Genomic DNA, 21,702 nt, shown 5'->3' on the forward strand with positions numbered 1-21,702 from the left:
TCTGACAATGTCTTTTGAGTGAATTAAACATGATTCAATGGTCCTCCTACCATATCAACGATCCTTTACAAGTCTTTAACTGATAATGCTGTATCAGCAAAGTTGAGTATGTATGGTATTAAGGAGTTGACAAATCTGAGGCATCTCTGTAAGTCCTCTCTGTCTTGGGGAGTAGGCGTATATCATGCATTTTCAGGATGGATGCCAGAACACACACGAGTAATGCCAAAAATGTTAAGCTGACCTACATTCACCCAACATCTCTTGCTGCTGCAAACAAAAAGCTGCTGTCAGTAGTGAGTGTAAATTTCAATCTGTTCCTCTTTGACGCTGTGGTGATGGCAAAACCATCGGCAATGCACACACAGCCAGAAATACTTTGTAATTTTATCAGTGTCCTACTGGAAAAATCTGACTAATGGATAAACTAAAGGTTAATCTCTGGAAGCAGTATCTTCCAAATGATGTCCTCAAAGGCATCATTTTTCAGTACACGTAATAAAGCTGCACCAGTCAGTGTGTTGATAACACACCATAAATAATGCTGTTACGCTTCATATCACTTCTTAAGCTTCTCCTGTATGTCCAAACTGCACTTTCTAGGAGGGTTGATTGAGAGGACTGTATCTCTTCTGATGTAGCACAGCATCTCTGAAATGCCCTATAGCGTCAAATCTGTCTGGGTGCATCAGTTGTAGGTCATGGATTGATTCTATACAATTATTTTTGGCTAATGGTCAGGAAGGCAAATGGGATGCTGGCCTTCATAGTGAGGGGGATTGAATATAAAATTAGGGAGGTCTTGCTGCAGCTGTATAGGGCATTGGTGAGGCCACAGCTGGAGTACTGTGTGCAGTTTTGGGTGCTGCACCTGCGCAAAGATATTTTGGCCTTGGAGGGAGTGCAGAGGAGGTTTACTAGGCTGATGCCGGAGTTGAGGGGATTGAGCTATGAGGAGAGGCTGAATAAACTAGGCTTGTACTCGTTAGAGTTTAGAAGAATGAGGGGAGATCTCATTGAGACGTATAAGATGATGAATGGGATGGATAGGATAGAGGTGGAGAGACTCTTCCCGCTCAAAAAAGACAGTAGGACTAGGGGGCACAGCCTCAAGATAAAGGGGGGGTGGTTTAGAACGGAGTTGAGGAGGAACTTCTTCACTCAAAGGGTGGTGAATCTCTGGAATTCTCTGCCCGTTGAAGTGGTGGAGGCTGCCTCGCTAAATATTTTTAAGACGCGGGTTGATGGGTTTTTGATAAGAGAGGGAATTAAGGGTTATGGGGAGAGGGCGGGAAAGTGGAACTGAGCCACGACAGATCAGCCATGATCTTATTGAATGGCGGGGCAGGCTCGAAGGGCTAGATGGCCTACTCCTGCTCCTATTTCTTATGTTCTTATGTAATTCTGCCACAGTTGCTGTACTGGTGAATTCAGTGTTGATAACCAAGCTACTTTAAGTCTGTTCAGTCGACCAGATACTTAAGTTCAGACTTGCTGTGGTTGCATTTCAGTATCAATGTACCAATGCAGTGAATGGATGGCTGCAATTAATTTGGTTATCATGGATTATATCAGTGACTTCCAACCCAGATACATCTCCTTCAGGATTCTAACTTGTAAGATGTTTGTGCTTGCCCCTTTGTGAACTTCAGCTATGAGCAAGTGTTTGCCACTGTTCTTCGAGCATGCGATGCTGACAGCAGTAAAACTGACGCAAGAAATTACAAAGGGTCGTCAATGTAGCCCAATCCATCACACAAACCAGCCTCCCATCCATTAACTCTATCTACACTTCCTGCTGTCTCTGCAAAGCAGCCAGCATAATTAAGGACCCCACGCACCCGGGACATACTCTTTTCCACCCTCTTCCATTAGGAAAAAGATACAAAAGTCTGAGGTCATGCTAATTGACTCGAGAACAGCTTCTTCCCTGCTGCCATCAGACTTTTGAATGGACCTACCTCGCACTAAGTTGATCTTTCTCTACACCCTAGCTATGATTGAAACATTACATTCTGCACTCTTGCCTTTCCTTCTCTATGAATGGTATGCTTTGTCTGTATAGCCATGGTGTGGAGATGCTGGCATTGGACTGGGGTGGGCACAGTCAGAAGTCTCAGAACACCAAGTTGAAGTCCAACAGGTTTATCTGGAATCACGAGCTTTCGTTCTTGGAGTTCCTCTCGTGATTCTAAACAAACCTGTTGGACTTTAATGTGGTATTGTGAGACTTCTTACTTTGTATAGCACGCAAGAAATAATACTTCTCATTGTATACTATTACAGGTGACAAATCAAATCAAAAATCATCCAAATATCATGTCACATTCAGGATATGGAAAGCCTGTTTGCTTTCTGGTTTTAGGTGTTTTCACCCTCGCTTTTTTTTGCTGCTACCCTTGTATTTATGTGGGTCTCTGGTGCACTCTCTATTGTTGCTGCCAATATGCTGTACATACTTTTTGTTTGGTTGTGTCTTATTGTAATCTCTGGTCGCACCTCAGGAACCAGATACCTGTATATAATACAGGTGTATAATATAAAAACAAAATACTGCGGATGCTGGAATCTGAAACAAAAACAGAAAATGCTGGAAAATCCCAGCAGGCCTAATAGCATCTGTGGGGAGAGAATAGAGCCAACGTTTCAAGCATAGATGACCCTTCGTCAGAGCTGACAGCAAAGAGAATCAGCAGAGTTTATATTATTGGGGTGGAGGGGATGTGGAATTGGACAAAAGGAATGTAAAAATGAGGATACAGAAGGCTGAGGAGGTGCTGAGAGTGTCCGTTAAGTGATCAGAATGTGAAAACTGGCAGAACAGATTGTTAAAGGACTGTCTGAGGAATGTGGTAGTTACACCGAAGTGGGGGTGTGGAAAGGAGAGCTGGAACAGAGAAGTGTAAAAATGGAAGTGAAAAAGAAGGGTGATAAAATGGATAATTGAAATGATATAAAAGGAAATGGGGTGAAGGTGGAGGGGAGAGTTCATCCTCTGAAGTTGTTGAACTCAATGTTCAGCCCAGGAGGCTGTAAAGTGCCCAGTTGGAAGATGAGGTGCTGTTCCTCTAATTTGCGTTGGGGTTCACTAGAAAATTGCAAAAGGCCAAGATATGTAGACAGGAGAACAGGATGGTGTGTTGCAGTGGCAAGTGACGGGAAAGTCTGGGTCCTGCTTGCGAATGGACCAAAGGTGTTCAGCAAAGTGATCAACTCAAAACTGGAGGGACAGCATAATGATGATCTTCTAAACCTTATATTTCTAATAATCATTGATGTATTTTATTAATTTCGACCCAAATTTTAGATTTTTTTGCAAGTCTGAAATCGCAAGTTGAATTATCTGCCCGTTGGCAACAGGAATGTTTTATAATGCACAAAGCAAATATAATCCCGCTATTGAAGAAGGAGGGAGAAAACAGAATGGCATACCTTTTTAGTTTCATGTCAGTAATGGGGAAAATGTTAGAATCATTATAAACGATGTGATAACTGAACATTGAGGAAATGATGGGATTGGACAAAGTCAACATTGATTTATGAAAGGGAAATCATGTTGGAGTGTTTTGAGGAATGTTACCTGTAGATAAAGAAGAACCAATGAATATGGTGTATTTGGATTTTCGGAGGCTTTTGATAAGGTCCCACATAGGGGACCCTCGTAAATTGATTAAAGCGCATGGGATTGAGAGTAATGTACTGATACGGAAGAAGAATTGGCTAATGGACAGAAAACTGAGCAGGAATAATCAGGTCTTTCTCAGGATGGTAGGCTGTTACAAGTGGGAAGAAACATTGCTGGGGTTACAGCTTTCCAAAATCTATATCAATGATTTGGATGTGGGGACCAAATGTAAATATTTTCAAATTTGTCGATGACACAAAATTAGGTGGGAATGTAGGTTGTGAGGAGGATGCAAGATGACTTCAAGGAGATGTGCACAGGCTAAATAAGCAGACAATAATGTGGCAGATTGAATGTGTGAAGTTATCCACTTTGGTAGAAAAAACAGAGTATATCTTAAATGGAGAAAGGTTGAGAAGTGTTGATGTCTTGGGACCTCGGTGTCCTTCCTCATGAATCATTAAAAGCTGCCATGCAGGCGCAGCAAACAATTAGGAAGGCAATTGGTGTGTAGGCCTTCATCACAAAGGGAATTGAATACAAGAGTAAAGATGTCTTGCTGCAATTGTATAAAGCTTTGGTGAGCCCGCACCTGAAGGATTGTGCACAAAGGGGAATGTGGTGCCATGTGGGGACTGCAATGAAGATTCATTAGATTAATTCCTGGGAGGGAAGCATTGTCCCATGATGAAATATTAAATAGATTGAGTCATTATTCTCTGGAGTTCAGAAAAATAAGAAGTGATCTCATTGAAACTTACAAAATTATACAGAGCTTGAAAGTCGAAGTAAGAAGGATGTTTCGCGTGGCTGGCAAACCGGGATTGGGGGGAGGGTCTCAGAATAAAGGGTAGGCCGTTTACGACTCAGATGAGGAGAATATCATCACTGAGTGTGTTGTGTCTTTTTGAAATTCTCTCCCCCAGAGGACTATAGAAACTCAATCCCAAGACCAAGACATAAATTGATGGATAGATTTCTGTATACTAATGACAGCAAGGGGTATGGGGATAGTGGGGAAAAATGGTCCAGAGATAATCAGCCATGATCTGTTTGAATGGCAGAGCAGGCTCAACAGGCCAAATGGCCCACTCTTGCTCCTATGTTCCTCATGTATTATTCTAATGGTAGGTGGACTGTAATCAAAACAGTAAACCCAATTTTCCAGCTAGCACTACCTCAAGGTTTCAGAGTTTGATTAATATCCACACATCTGAGTTTACTATTACATTTTCTGGTCATTCCTGGTTTGCAGTGTTATTTTAAATATTTGCTTGACATTTGGTGAAAAATTTGTAAAATATTACCTGATTAATTTATGCTTTCAAATTAATTGCCAAATAACATGCTAATTTTATCTACAGGTGATCGCATTAATCAACTTCAAACAACTTTGGCCAGTTCTCAACAGTTCCAACAAACCTTCGATGAACTCAAGTTATGGCTAGATGGTAAATGTAGTGAACATGCTCAGAGGTCCCCTGTGTCTGCAAACCTTGATGTTTTACAGTTTCAGATAAGTGAGCAGGAGGAGTTCCAGAAAAGCTTGAATCAACATTCTGGCTCATATGAGATGATTCTTGCTGAAGGGGAGTCTCTGTTTCGAAGTGCCCAACCTGGAGAAGAAAAAATAAACCTTCAGAGTCAGTTATCAACCCTTAAAGGACAGTGGGATGAGCTAAGCAAACAGGCATCTGTCAGGCATTCTAAGCTCAAAGATTGCCTTCAGAAAGCACAAAAATACAGACAGTATGTGGAGGACTTACTTCCATGGATAGAAGATTGTGAATTTAAAATTGAAGAACTGGTGATCACCATTGATCCAGCACAACTAAACTCCTCTTTAGCTAGTGCTAAAGATCTACACCATGATGTGGAGAAACGGCGTTCACTGCTGGAGATGATGAACACTGCTGCTGACATTCTTGTAGATTCTTGTCAGATCAATGAAGAAGATATTAGGGATGAAAAAGCAGATATAAACCAAAGGATGGACCTTATTACAGAGCACCTTCAAACCAAAAGTGAATCAATTGAAGAAATGGCTCAAAGATTAAAGGAGTTCCAGGACTCTCTGAAAAACATTCAGAAGAAACTTGATGGTACAAAACAACAGCTTGAAATTTATGATGCTCTTGGACCACAAGCCTACAGTAATAAGAATTTGGAAAAGCTAAGGACACGGCAAGAATCGCTTCAAATATTAGAGCCACAAGTGGAGTATCTGAGAGACCTTGCCCAAGGTCTAATACAAGATGCTCCTGATGGTGCAGATTCATCACAGCTTCTACAGCAAGCAGAAGTAGTTCAGCAAGAATACGGTGATGTGAAACAAAGAGTGGATGAAAGTTGTTTGTCAATGGAAAACAAACTTCAAGGAATTGGCCATTTCCAGAACCACGTACGAGAAATGTTTTCACACCTTGCGGACCTTGATGATGAACTGGACAGCATGAGTCCCGTTGGGAGGGACCTGGACAGTTTGCAATCTCAGATTGATGACATTAAGCAATTTATGAGCAAACTTAAAGAATTAAAGAAAGATATTGAAATTTCAGAAAAAGAATGCAAGCAGATGCTGGAGCTGGAAGGCAGTCCAGATCTACAAGGGTTGAAACGAGAGCTTGAAGCCTTGAACAAACAATGCGGTAAATTACTGGAACGAGGGAGGAACAGACAAGAGCAAGTAGAGACAACTGCTTCACGTGTTGAAGATTTCTATGAAAAACTCAAAGAACTGAACACCCTCCTAACCAAAACAGAAGAGGGTGATGAATTGCAAGGGAACGTGGGAACTGAAGTTGATGTAATCAATCAGCAATTGGCAGACTTTAAGGTAAGGATTGTTTTTACTCAATTCATGGTACATTTTAGAGGTTTCAGTAGGTTAAAACTTTATTTCTGTAAAGTGTTTTTGATTTGACTGACTCTTATTACAACGTATAAATTCAAGTGTTTGTGTGGCTATATATGTTGAAAATCACCAACACTGCCACTCCCACCAAACTCTCAAATGCAGCTCTAAATCTCATGCTCTAAGCTGCTGGAACTTCTGCTAGAAGTGATTGATGATACTATAAACTGTCGACGGGAGTTTCCATAAATCATAAATTCGGGCTCAGACAAGAGGATCCTTACTGAAGGGAGTTTCTATTTCAAAGCTCCCAAATCTTCAGATCAGTTATCAACCCTTAAAGGACAGTCAGATGAACTAAGCAAGTAGGCAGCTGGCAGACATGCTAAGCTTGAAGACTGCCTTCAGAAACTGTAGAAATGTAGACAGCATGTGGAGGACATCTTCCCATAGATAGTGAATTATTCAAAGTGTGCAGTGGTGTCAGTGACATCAGTGGCTCCAGAAAGTACAAGGTTATAATTTGTGCTTGAAATCAGTCAGGAGCAATGCTTTCTGTAGTTCTGGAGAAATTGAGAGCAGCTCTTTTGTGAGGGGAAGAGTTGTAACTGAGCAATACTTTAGTGAACAGGAAAGGAGGGAAGTGAAAAGTCAAATCCGTAATATGTAAAGAGAGTTGTGCAGAAGCTGGAAGCAAATGCTTCAGCAAAGAGAGATGGGAGGAGGGAAGAGAAAACCTTGAAGTAGGAGAGGTGGAATGTGATAATATGAATGTGAGAAGAAGACAGTGGGAGAATCCAGGAACAGCACTTACTGGGGACAGAATCGGACGTTGACTTCAGAAATCAGATCTGGTCTTTTGTTTTGGGGAAAGGAGAGCAAGATGGTTGTGAATCCAGGAATGGCAATTTGGAAACACCCTGTCTTTTTCTGCTTTTCCTGTCCGATTTCTCCCCTACTATCTATTTTATTGTTGTCATTGGCAATTTTTTTTTTACTGAAGACAGATGCAAAGTATTCATTTAGTAATCGGTTATGCCCTCAATATCCTCAAAAAGATCTCTTTTTTTTGGTCCTGAATTAGTCCCATCCTTTATTTAATACCTTTTTATTACTTATGAATTTATGAAAGATTCAAGGTTTCCCTTTACTGCTTTCTGTTAATCTGTTCTTATCTATACACTCATTGCTCTTAGTTCTTTTGCAGTTCCTAATTTTACTTTGTGTTGCACGTTTCACTCTCTAACAGGTTTCCTTTCAATCTCTACCTTTAATCATCCAGTAAATTTTTAGGTGTGAATGACTTTTCTTTTCCATTTGTAAGAATGTGCCTAGACAATTCCTGGTTTATCTTCAAGCTTATTGCTCATTCACTGTGTTACCTGCCTGCAAGTGGCAGTTAGCCAGTTAAGGCCCTTAAAATCACCAACTGGAACTTTCCAGTTGGCAGTTCTGCCTCCCACTGAGACCAAATCCCAGCTGATAAATGGAGGCAGCCTCCCAACAGCAGACGGGGCATGGGAAGCAATAACCATATAACATTTTAAACCCCTCCCATGCCCTAGTCAAGGGGTTTCCTCCACATTACTGGTCTGGTATTGTGGCCAGTATAAATTTCACCTTTGTTAAAAGCTTTTCAGAAAGTGCCTCCCTCATGAGGCCAATCTCCTATCTCTGACATTGGAGCTGCCAATCTTTCAGGGTTGGAAGGCCTTCTATTCACACTCCAGCCTTGGGAAAGAACCTCTGTCCTTAATTGAACAGTGAGCATGCACGCTGGCCACTAACTGGCTTCCTGGTCAATAGTTGCATTGATTGCTGATGTAACCCAGCATTGGAACCTGGAAATACACCCAACATCAGATTCCCAACTTTAGAATACATTATTTCTTTACAGACAGTTCAGTACAGACTTCTGTTATGAAACTTTTTATATTTGTTCATGGGCTGTGGACATTGCAAGGCTGGGTGATTTGTGATCCATCCCTAATTGTCCTTGAATGGAGGGCATTTAAGAGTCAACCAGGGTGCTGTGGATCTGGAGTCACTTAAAGGTGAGATCAGGTAAGGACATCAGGTTTAAAAGACATTAATTGAAGCAAATAGTTTTTTATAACAATCAACAATGGTTTCATTGTCACCAAAAGACTTTTAATTCCAGATTACTATTGAATTCAAATTTCACCATCTTTGAAAATGGTGGGATTCAAACCCAGGTCTCTAGAACATTTCCCTGGGTCTCTGGATTACTAGTCCAGTGAGCCACTGCCCCACCAATGACTGCCTGTCACTTCACTGAATACAACAGACAGCTTCAAATTAGGGTTTAAACTCCTTAGGAATCATAACAAGCCAGATTTCTATTCTGAAGCTGGTGAATCGATTGCTGCAGGTTTTCCCTTTTTGGACTCTGACCAAAGCAGCTTTGACAAATGCTAATCAATTCAAGCAAAGGGGCCCTTTTTTATTTTCTGATTCCTACTTGATATTTTTCAGAGATGTGCCATAGCAAATTATCCATTCAAAATAATGCAACATCCTCTGAAAAGTGGTGTATTTAATGCCTAACTTATGCCCAACAGCCAAATGAGAACTATGACTTGCCTTGTGTTCTGGAAAAAGTTAATTGAGATGGAAATATTTAAATTATTTGAGTGACCAGTATTTCAGTGCTTAGAATCTTGGACATCATAATTAATCTGCAAGAAAGCCACTTTGCTATCACATTTGGAAGAAAATCTCTGAGAAAATTGGGGAAAGTTGAAAAATTGCCATAGAACTTCAAAAAAAACCAAGAACATATTGGTTTCTCCTACTCTTGTTGGACTTCCACTTAGGTTCAGAAGAACTAGTCAAGTAACTTGCATCTCTTTCATGCATCGTTGATCCTCTCAATTCATAGGAAAGTTGGGTGGTAGGATTGAGAATCACATGTAACAGGAAAGGCAGGATAAGGGAGGTTATTTTCATCTGGATTCCCCAGGCATCAAAGTGGTGACTTCCTGGGCATAATCAATCCTACTAATAACATAAATTTAGAAATTTTTTTCTGAACTTTCTCACATCATATGGAAAATGTTTATTATGCCACAGAAAGTTGTTCTTTGTTGAAACAAAAGTTAAATATAATACCAGTACTCTGTACATCAAATTCATATTAACAAATTCAGGAGATGGGAAAGTGTTATGTCTGTCAAAGAGAAAAATATGCTACAATGACTATTAAAACTACTGTCCATCTTAAGCGCATTGAAGTGTCTTAGTACATAATGGGCTTTATATAAATGTGCTGTTTTAGAAAGGAGAATAAATAAAAACCTATCTTCAATTTATATGGTAGTTTTTGAAAAGTTCAGTCTTTCTGCTGTTTCAATTCCAGGTTCACCTTAATCTTTTGGGTTCAGTGGTGCTCACTACTTCTAGAAGTAGTCTGCAGTCAGTAGTGTGTTCATGCTACCCATACAATCTAATCATACAATAACATAATAAGACTACCATATAATCTGAACTGGATGTCATCTCTTCTGCACGTATCTTCATGTACCTCTTTAATATTTCAGTAAGGTGGACTGATGATATGTTACTGGGAGAAGACCAGATGTATGTTTTTTTACATACAGCATGAATATATGTAGCAACCAATTTTTGTTGTGCCTTGTGAACAAGAACAACAATGAAAATATGCTATGCTCACACTTTTAGCAGGCTCACTAAACCTTTCTCATCAAAGCACTTTGGAAAATAATTTTTCCCTCCTCTCTCAAGTCCATTATTTTTGTACCTTTCAGACTACATATAAATCTGTTCTTCAGTCATTGTGTGAAATACTTCATCACATTTGTGGAAGAATAAAAAGATTGCCATTTCATTCTAGTAATCTGCATTTTAACAGTGTCTACTTTATGCCTTTCCTGACACAAGTATAAGAACATTTTACTTTGGACCTAATCAATCCTAAATTGTGATGCTAAAAGCTGGCATTTATCAGATTAATATTATACTCTATTCACAGAATTGTAAGAACTTGAGCACAGAAGGAGTCCATTCAGCCTGTCACACATGGGGCTTGTTCTTTGAAATAGCAATCATGCTTAATCCCAAATCTTTTTTTTGTCAGCAGTGTAGTAAATTTTTCAACCTGAAGTAATTGTCCAATTCCCTTTTAAAATATATTAATTACCATCTTCACAGGTAGTGTTCCAGAGTGATAGCGCTCAATTAAATAATTTCTTCTCTTCCCTTTAAGTCTTTTGCCAATGATTTTAAATTTATTACCCTTAATTATTGACCCCCTTGCCAGTTTTTATCCATCAGTATTATGAAAACCTCTTACCATCTTGGAAACCTCCATTAGGTCACCCTTTAACTTTGTGTTCCAAAGAGAACAATCCTAGAAATCCTAACTTTTCCACTTGCTTTATGAATGCAGTCCCTTATTTTGAATATTCAAATAAACATGTTCTGTACTTTTTCCAAGGCCTTTATATCTTTCCTGAAGCATGATGTCCAATTTTATCCATAATACCTTAACAAGTCTTACCAATGGTTTGTGAGTAAAGCTGCAGCATGATTTCTTTGATTTTAATATGAATTCTTCTATTTAGAAATGCAAATAACCAATTTACTTGTCTGATTACTTTATCGACTTCCTGTGCCATCTTTAAGGATATGAACACCAAAGTCTCTGTGTTCACACACACTGATTAGAATTGTGCCATTTATAGTACTTTATCTTTCCATAACAGTACTTCCAAAGTGCATCACTTCACACTGTTACTTTGTTTAAATTAGCAATTCACTGAGTGTGACATCAGAAAGAGTTGTATATATAATTACTAAATACATTATTATTCTAATAATACATTTTAAAAGAGGACTTAATGTAATTAGACTAAAGCATTGTTTGTGTGCACCTTGAAAAATAGATGAAACAAACTACTGTAAATGCTGTCACTTACCTGCAGCTAATTTAAATTGCACCAATTCCATTAATGAGCAGCTGGGCTGAGTTAGCTAGTAATTCTGCTAAAAATAGCATAAGGGAGTCTGTCACCTGTCTTTAACTAACTATTTGTGTTCCTGTCCAATACTTGACATAGCAGTTCGTGTCTGGAGTTCTACAGCACTCTACGCCTGTTGTCTCAGGACCCCTCCCTGTAGAAGCATGGGCTTGAATATCATCGTTTTGCTATTTTTAAGAACTGATGCAAAGCAGACAGCATTTAACAGCCGGTTTAATGACCTTAAGTTTTTTTTAAAAAACTACAATGATTAAAAGTGATTTAATGTTTTAATACTGCATTTTTCTTAGCTTAATTTGCATTTTTTTCCAGCCATTTTCCCCACCAGTTAGTTTCCTTCATGTCATCTTTTTCTGTATGCACCTGCAGTTTAAGGCATGCTTCCACAGATGTGGTTGCTCTCCTGTGCCTTGCACAAATGTAAACCCCCAGACAATAAATATTGGAAGGTTATTTGAGTGCAGGAGATGTCACAACCAAGCACAATTCTGCTCTAACCTGACATCAGTTTTCACTGGAGGTCATTGGATAATGGTCAGGAGATGGTGGATTTGAATTATTCTGCAGAGGTTGTATTGTGTCTGTTCAAAATTATTCTAAACATCAGTTTAAATTTACTACAAATAAGCACTGCGAGAAACCTATGGCCAGATCATAAGATTCAGTTGCTAATTCAAAACCTCTCAATTGTATATCAAGACAAACAGTCATTGATGTGTGCATTAGCCCAATGCAGTGTGTGAATGGCTGATTGAGGATTCAACACTCCTAAATTAACAGTAACAATTTATTTTTTAAAAAGATGCTAAAATGGGAAAAGGATTGCACTTGACTGATTCGAACTTCAAATATAGGTTGATATGTCGCACTAAAGAATAAATTTGATAAAATGCTTTAATTTGGCCATTCCTTGCTTGCTAAACCAAGGACTTCAGAATGAAGAACGACTAAAATAATTACTCTTAATACCACATCTCACTAGCAAGCAGAATATTCCCATTATCCAGTTACTTGTGTCAAGCAAATATTACTGAAAATAAATTGATATTAAAACACACAATTCCTAAATGAAGCATATTTTTAACCACTGCTTAGAGCTGTGTAATTGTTTTTGAAAGTAAACTAAAAAAGAACAGACTCTTGTTCAATGATGTATGTGATACTGTTTGATAATTATGCTTCAAAAGATACTAACCGAGCAAATCTTTGTATTAAACAACATTTTCCTTTACCTGCAATTTGATCTTTTTCCAAGGATCTATTATTTTGCTCCCTGCTCTTGTATTATTGATCTGCAAGAGCATCATGCATTTATCTAACGTTTTCTGAGTTATGTTTCTTTGTCTATAGCATGGAATTTTTTAAAACATTCTGCTTGCTAATGCTATCACAAATGGTTCAGCTAAAATACAGGACCCAAGCTGTATTAACATATAAATAGAAATGCTGGGAAAATGATTGTCTTGACATGTTGATGCAGTGCAGGAATACTGTCCAATTGCAATTTCATTTCATTGGTGGATGTTGCTGTGTGAAGTGGTTCAGTGATGCATTCAGTCAGTATTATCACTGATCAACCATCTATGTAGCACCATGTGAGGTGAGGTTAAACTATCCACATTTGCTATGTAGTGGTGTCACTTCTTATAAACACTGCAGAGTAGCATATTAATCTGCTTTGGCAGCCTGCAGGGATGGAATGTTTCTGAATCGTGAAGTTTCTTTGGGTCATTTTAGTCAGCCACTAGCTATTGATCTGTGTTTTAGGGTGCTTCACAATAATAGCACATGGACCTGTGGATGTTTTAGTTAATTGTCTTAGTTCAAAATTCAAAACTGCACTTTTAAAAAAAAATTAAAAGAATGTGGGCTTCACTGGCATTTATCACATATCCCTAACTGCCCTTGAGAAGGTGGTGGTGAATTACTTTCTTGAACCACTGCAGTCCATGTGGTGTAGGTACAATCACAGTGCTATTAGGGAGGGAGTTCCAGGATTTTGACCTGGCAACAGTCAAAGCAAGGCAAAATATTTCCAAGTCAGCATGTGTGCCTTGGAGCAGAACTTCCAGGTGATGATAGTGTTCCCATTGTCCTAGATAGTAGTGCTTGTGGGTTTGGATGGTGCTGTCTAAGGAGCCTTGGTGAATTCCTGCAGTGCATCTTGTAGGTGGTACACACGCGATACTGGTACGTCAGTGGTGGAGGAAATGAATGTTTGGGATGGGGTGCCAGTAAACTGGGCTGCTTTGTGCTGCATGATGTCAAGCCTTTTGAGTGTTGTTGGAGCTGTACTCTCAGTAAGAAGTCTCACAACCCTAGGTTAAAGTCCAACAGGTTTATTTGGTAGCAAACGTTCTCTCATTCACCTGACGAAGGAGCAGCGCTCCAAAGGCTAGTGGCATTTGCTACCAAATAAACCTGTTGGACTTTAACCTGGTGTTGTGAGACTTCTTACTGTGTTTACCCCAGTCCAATGCTGGCATCTCCACATCAGAATTGTACTCATCCAGGCAGTGGGAGAATATTCCATCACACTTCTGATTTACATGCATACACAGTGGAGTTCTAATCAGCCTTCATGCACCCAATTGACATCATAGATTTTTATTGTAAATATGAACTGCAAATGGGTGTGTCCATTGCTTTTAGTGGATGAAGATGGGAAAAGGTAGATTGCTTTCCATTATTTATTTTTGAAATTCAATAGTAAAATTTAGCAGATGCATGACTTAGCTTTCCATATCCAAATCTGGCTCTCAAGAACACAACACAATAAATAGAAACAGGAGTAGGCCACTTCAAGCCTGCCCACTATTCAAATTATGGCTGATCTATGTTGGCCTAAACTTCTTTTCTGTGCCAAATCCCCATAACCCTCTCTTCCTCAATTCATCACATTTATCCCACCTCCACTTTAAATACATCTAATGATCCAGCCTTCACTACCCTTTGGAGCGGGGAATTCCAGAGATTCACCACCCTCTGCGAGAAGAAATTTCTATATACCTCAGTTTTAAATGACTGGCCCTTTATCTTGTAGCTGTGTCACCTTGTTCAAGATTCTACCACTTGTGAAAATATCTCACCACCAACCCTTATATGTTGGTACATTTGTTTTCCCTCACTCTTCTAAACTCAAGGAATACAAGATCCAAACTATTTAGTCTCTCTTTATAGGACAACCCCTCATCTCAGGAATTAGCCCAGTGAATCTCTTTTCTCATAGAATCATAGAACCCTACAGTGCAGAAAGAGGCCCTTCGGCCCATCGAGTCTGCACCAACCACAATCCCACCCGGGCCCTACCCCCAGATCCCTACGTATTATACCCACTAATCCCTCTAACCTACGCATCCCTGGACACTAAGGGGCAATTTCTTAGCACGACCAATCAACCTAACCCCGCACATCTTTGGACTGTGGGAGGAAACCCACGCAGACACAAAGAGAATGCGCAAACTCCACACAGTGACCCGAGCCGGGAATCGAACCCAGGACCCTGGAGCTGTGAAGCAGCAGTGCGAACCACTGTGCTACCGTGCCACCTGCCTTCAATGTTACTATGTCCTCCTTAAGATAAGGGAACCAAAACTCTGCACAGTATTACAGGTGAGGCCTCACCAACACCCGGTACAATTGCAATAAAACTGCCATATTTTTAAACTCCAACCTCTTTGAAGACCAACATACCATCTGCCTTCTGAACTGCTAGTTGAACCTGCACCTGGATTTTTGAGATTCATGCACTAGAACATCTAAATCCCTTTGTCCTTCATTCACCTGCAGTCTCTCCATTCAGGTAATCCTGCCATTTGATTCCTCCAACCAAAGTGCATGACCTCACACTTCCCCATATTAAACTCCATTTGTCAGGTTTTTGCCCAGTCACCTAATCTATCTATATCCTGTTGCAAAATTACAATATTCTCATCGTAACTTGCTCTTCCACCTATCTTCGTATTATTGGCAAATTTGGAAACCATACGTTCTATTCCTTCCTCCAGGTCGTTAATGTAAATAGTGAACAATTATGGGCCAAGAACTGATCCCTGTGATGCACAACTAGTTGTACTTTTCCACTCTAAAAAGGACACATTTATTCCAACTCTGTTTTCTATCGAGAACCAGTTTTCAATCCATGCAAACAAACGTCCTCCAATTCCATGAGATTTTACTTTATACACCAATCTGTTATGCAGAACCTTGTCAAATGACTTTTAGAAATTTAAATATACTATATCTACAGGTTGCCCTCCATCTATTCTCTGTTAAATCCAAAAAGAACAAAGACAGCCCGGGAAACAGCCCACGCCGCCATTTTAACATTACCAGTGCCCCCCTCCACCCATGACCCTTATCTATGCTTATGGCATTCCACATTGAGGGAAAACTAATTTAGGGACAATTTATTACCTCCAGTCAGCCTAATAGCACATCTTTGGGGTGTGGGAGGAAACCAGAGCACCCGGAGAAAACCCACGCAAGCAAGGGGAGAATGCGCAAACTCCCAGACACTGGCCCAAATCCATGTGTCTGCACAGCAAACAGTGACAGTCACTGAGCTGTCGTGTTGCCCAGCATCTGGTCCAGTTTAAGTGTACACTAACGACATGAAGTACTAGGCTACTCTCGAACATCCAAGAGCAGCCCTTGTACGACCCATCGCGTGTATGCCCCTCGTTGGACAACAAGGCGGACCAACTTAAAACCTGTGAGTTAAAAGAGAAAAACATTAGTATCCTTATACATTACCAGGGACGTCCCAATGCTAATGAACCTTATTTAAAACAATCTCCTATATCCTTCCATCTCCAACCCACTCATGTGCCTGTCTAAGTAACTCTTAAACAACTCCAGCATGCCTGCCTCCACCACCTTGCTTGGCAGAGCATTCCATACCCCCACCACCCTCTGTGTGAAAAACCTCCCTCTAATATCTGTGTTATACCTCTCCCCCCTCACCCTAAGCCCGTGGCGCCTCGTACTGTGTGTTTCTAACATAGGAAATAGCTTACCACTGTTTACTCTATCTATACCCTTCATAATCTTATATACCTCTATTAGATCCCCCCTCAGTCGCCGTCTTTCAAGGGAAAACAGCCCCAATTTGCTCAATCTTTCCTCGTAACCCAGTCCTTCCATACCAGACAACATCCTGGTAAACCTCCTCTGCACTCTCTCCAGGGTCTCCACGTCCTTCCGGTAGTAAGGCGACCAGAACTGGACGTAGTACTCCAGATACGGCCTAACCAACATTCTATATAACTGCAACATTAGACTCCAGCTCTTATACTCTATACCCCTTCCTATAAAGGCTAACATACCATAAGAATTAGAGCAAATTTGTCAAACATGATTTACCTTTCATAAAATCATGTTGACTAGGCTTGATTATATTCAGCTTTTCGCCTACATTATCAAAGTTAACTTTAACTTCCCAATTTTCCAAGCAACTGAATCCTTACTCCCAATCTTTTTAGTTTAAAGCCCTCTCTACTTCCCTTGTTATGTGATCCACAGGAGCACTGGTCCCAGCATGGTTCAGATGTAGGCAGTCCCAATGGTACAGCCCCCACTTTCCCTAGTACAGATGCCAATGTCCCACGAACTGATGCCCATTTCTCCCACATCAGTCTTTGAGCTATGTATTCATTGCTCTAATTTCATGCACTGGTTGCCAATTTGCATGTGGCTCTGGTAATAATCCAGAGATTATGACGTTGGAGGTTTTGTTCTTTAATCTTGTGCCTACCTCTTCAAACTGTCTACACACAACCTCTGTTCTCATTTCTACCGATGTTGTTGGTGCCTACATGGTCAGTTTGCTCAGCCTTCCTCTAGTCCCTTCTCGTGCACACAAGGAGGAAGATTCTTGTACCTGTAGGACAGGGACAAGGGCTGAGACTGCTGCAGCGCTATTCCTTGGATCCCTCTACCTGCCTCACTCAGTCACACCGTCTTGTCCCTGACCACTGACCAAATTCAAGGTAGTTAATCTGCCTTTCGAAACACAGCGTCCAAATACCTTTCCCCAGCCATTGTGTGTCAGCATTCAAAGCTCAGACTCCAGTTCACCAACTCTTGAGCTGCAGTTTGTTGAGCAACCAACACTTACTACAGATGTGTTCATTCAGAACCACAATAGGATCCCTCAACTCCCACATTATGCAAGTACAACACATCACTTAGCTCTCCATCCCTATTTTGTTTAATTAGTTTATAATCTTTTTAAAATTTTCAACTGGTTTTAGCTTTTTAATTTGTCAGATCTTTCCCTTTACCCTTAATCTGAAAGCAATATACAATAGGTAATTTAGCATTTACTTACCGGCCAATGAAATTATCATTTTCCTGTGATGTCACAATGTGTCCCTCTCCGGTCCAGCTAAGTGCTTCCAGAGGGTGAATCCTGCGCTCTTTATTGAAGCCTCGATTCTCTCTCTCCCTGCTCTTTACTGAAATTGGGCCGCCCTCCCCACTCTTCATTCAAACCTCATCTCACTCTCTCCCCCTCTCTCTCTCCTCACTCTTCATTGAAGTCTCATCTCTCTCTCTCCCCTCTCTTCATTTCAAGTCTCCTGTCTCTCTCCGTGCTCTTTACTGAAATCTTACCCCGCTCCACGCTTGTATTGAAGACTCTCAATCTCTCTCTTCTCACACTTTATCAAAGTCTCACCTCTCCCCCCATGCTCTTTATCTCTTCTATCTCAGAAACACTCAGTACTCTAGGATAATTCTGGGATGGAAGATAAACCTGTATCATCTCTGCCATGACTTGCATCTTAAACCCCCTTTGCCTATCTCTTTCCAACTATAAAGAACTTGTATATTACTTCACCAGGATAAAGAGACCTGTTTCCCCTTGAGTCTTTCCCACCAAGCCAAATCTCCATCATTCTCTTTGAATCTGAACAATATACATACTCGTTTTAACTCCCCTCCCTTATTGCCTGACATTGTAAATGTGACTACAATCTTGCCCCTTAAAATAATTGTCCTCAACCTCTCTAGCTCAAATAACCAGTACCAAATCTTCAGCCTACTTTCCTACTCAAGTCCTTGAACAGCTTGTTGCATTCCAGAGTTCATGCTTATCATTTTTATTCTTTCCATGTTTGAGTGTCATTGGCAAAGCCAGCATTTAAATTTATGCATTTTAATTGCCCTTGAGATGAGTGACCTTCTTGAATTGCTGTAGTTTGTTGTGTATGTGCACTTTTCATAGTTCTATTCCGAAAGGGCTTCCAGAATTTTCACCCAAAGACAGTGAAGTAAAGGCAATAGCGTTAGAACAGAATGCGCTGTTCTCCTACATCTGCTGCTCTTATCCACCTAGGTGGCACTTTTAGTTGAAGATGGTTACAAATTTTTCAGCCTGTCCTTTACACTGAAATGATGGGCTCAACTATCAGTCAGGATGGGAATGTTTGGAGAATCTCAATTTCTACCACCATTCATGACTAGGTGTGGAGGGTCTATAGAACTTTGATTTTATCTGTTGATTTTCAGATTGCACAGCTCTGTCTATTGCATTCTTTCAGGTTTTTGCTTCATGTCCTATGTTGTAGTTTCAGATTGGCTGCTGGCTTTTAGATATGCTTAATACTTTTCCAGGCATGCTCTCCTACACTCTTCATTGAACTAATGTTGGTCTCCCGCTAACTTGATGGTTATGAAAGAGTGAGGGGTATGTCAGGCCCTGACATTACAGATTGTGTTTGGATATAATTCTACTCCCATGATTGCCTATAGCACTTCACATATGCTGGTTTTCGAACTATTATATCTGTTCTGAATCAGTCTGGTTTAGTACAGTGATAGTGCCACACAACTGAATGGATGGTGTTTTCAGTATAAGTGCTGGACTTCATCTATATGAACTGTGCGGTGGTCATTCCTACCAATACTATGATGGACAGATGCATCAACATCCATTTTGAAACTTTTCATTCAATTTTCCCTCTCTGGAAACAAACCAGTTCTTCCAAAGCAAGGAATGACATGCTCTGTGACAACAGTGGTGTGTTATCTCCCCTCAATATCTTTTATCTGCTTAAGATAGCCTTTCTTCTTTAATTCCAATTTTCTATTGTCCAACTCAATGCAGCTACCTATCAAATTGTAATTAGTGCAGTATCTTCCAAATGACATTGTCATTTCCTTATCTATATACTGGCTCTTGGCAACATCATTTGCGGGATTGACTTCCACATGTCACTGATGAAACCAGCTATATCTCTTGAATACCTCTGTCAAGCTCCCCATTACCACTGTGCTATCAGACAACTTGGTTACAATTCAGTCTTGGGCCAGTTGTAATTTCATCAAACTAAAACATTTGAAAGACTGAAGTCATTGATTTCAGCCTCTGGCATAAACTCCATACCCTAACTGTCGACTTATTTCCCCTGTATTATTGCTGTTTCAGGCTGAACCTCGATGCCCTATCTGAGCTGAGGTTCCAATCCCATATTTCTTTCTGATTTATAAACCTTTTTTGACATCTTTCACTATCTCTGCATTTACTTCAATCCATTGTTTCGCCTTTCAGTTGCAATTCAGTAATAAAAAGTGAAGCAAGTCTAGCTTCTTCACAAACTCACTTTTACAATTCTACATGCATATCCCAATACCCAGTGCCACTTTATTTAGTAAACCCCTTTATTTAGCCCAGTAAGTACTATTAAACAATTAACATACAAATTATAAAATGGAAGGTTGCAGTTACCTCTTCCTAACATTCATCTCTGACTGATGTTCTCAATCGTTCCTTTGTTTGCTTCAAATTTACTTCCTGTAGTGATGTCCTGGCTGCTCTTGCATTTTCCACTCATTGATTTGATTTATTATTGTCACATGTGTTAGCATATATTGAAAAGTATTGTTTCTTGCGCGCTATACAGATAAAACATACCGATCATTGAGAAGGAAACAAGAGAGTGCAAAATGTAGCGTTACAGTCGTAGCTAGGGTGTAAAGATCAACTTAAAGCAAGATAAGTCCATTCAAAAGTCTGACGGCAGTGGGGAAGAAGCTGTTCTTGAGTTGGTTGGTATGTGACCTCAGACTTTTGTATCTTTATCCCAAAGAAAGAAGGTGGAAGACAGAATGCCCGTGGTGCATGGGGTCCTTAATTATGCTGGCTGCTTTACCGAGGCAGTGGGAAGTGTAGACAATCAACGGATGGGAGACTGGTTTGCATGATGGATTGGGCTACATACATTGCCTGTATGTTATGCTGTTCCGATCCCTGACCTTGTTGACTACATTGGCTTCTGGTCCCCCAGTGTTTCAAATTAAAATTATAACCTCCTGTTTAAATTTTTCCCTATCTCCACAACCTCCCTTAGCCCTACACCACCTCCCTATGACCACTCACCCAACTCTCAGTTCCTCTTACTCTCAAACTGCCCATGACCCCTCCTCCTTCACACATGCACACACTCCATGTGACTCCACCATTTGCAGTCATATCTTCTGCTACGTTGGCTCCAAACTTTGGAATTCCCTCTGTTTCCCCATCACCCTCCCTACCTTCAAAGCCCACATCTGACCAGCCATTCTTGCCTCCCAATCAAAGAACCCACCTTGGGACACTTTTCTATTTAAACTTGTGAAGATACAAGAGTACAAAGTAATTGTTTTGAAATCCTATCCCACTATCTTTATCTATCAGAATTCTATTGGCGTAACAAATGATTGAAGCCAAAACATTGTGTGATTTCAAGAAGAAATTATTTGTAACTCTAGGGGCTGAAAGATCAAGAGATATGGGGAAAAGGGGGGATTAGGATATTGAATTTGATCAGCCATGATCAAAATGAATGAGGAGCAGGCTCAAAAGGCCAAATAACCTACATCTGCTTCTAGTTTCTATGTCTATCAATATCTGTGATTTTGATAGCTGTAAGTGATGGGGGGGCAAAAGTACATTTTAGTTTAAAAAAGCGGTCTGCGTGTTATGTGAAGGGTAAAGAATTCTTACTTTTGATTGCTGATAAACAATGTAATGTATACCAGTTTCAAACGAAGATGCTGATAGATAACCTTCACCGCGACTGGCGTTTTCAAAGTGTGAAAAGCCAGATGATATGTCTAAATTTGTGTTCAGTGTGATAGGTGGAAGTTTTAACATAATTTAACTGCTTTCATTTTGTTCTTTTGAATAACATTATCAACTGACATTACATATAGTAAAA

At 40.1% G+C, this 21,702-nt stretch overlaps 1 protein-coding gene across 11 annotated transcripts in view; it reads left to right on the plus strand.

The window, feature by feature from the left end:
• Nucleotides 1-21,702, plus strand: part of macf1a (microtubule actin crosslinking factor 1a) — a 562,465-nt gene that overhangs the window by 430,072 nt on the left and 110,691 nt on the right. For all 11 annotated transcript variants that reach the window (XM_080211401.1, XM_080211408.1, XM_080211407.1 and 8 more), the window contains one exon: nt 4,990-6,461. In XM_080211401.1, the coding sequence (XP_080067527.1) occupies nt 4,990-6,461 (1,472 nt within the window). The remainder of the gene's footprint in view (nt 1-4,989; nt 6,462-21,702) is intronic.

Source organism: Carcharhinus amblyrhynchos, chromosome 24 (assembly GCF_965287045.1).
Source record: "Carcharhinus amblyrhynchos chromosome 24, sCarAmb.v2.hapA, whole genome shotgun sequence".
In the NCBI taxonomy this organism is placed as follows: Eukaryota; Metazoa; Chordata; class Chondrichthyes; order Carcharhiniformes; family Carcharhinidae; genus Carcharhinus; species Carcharhinus amblyrhynchos.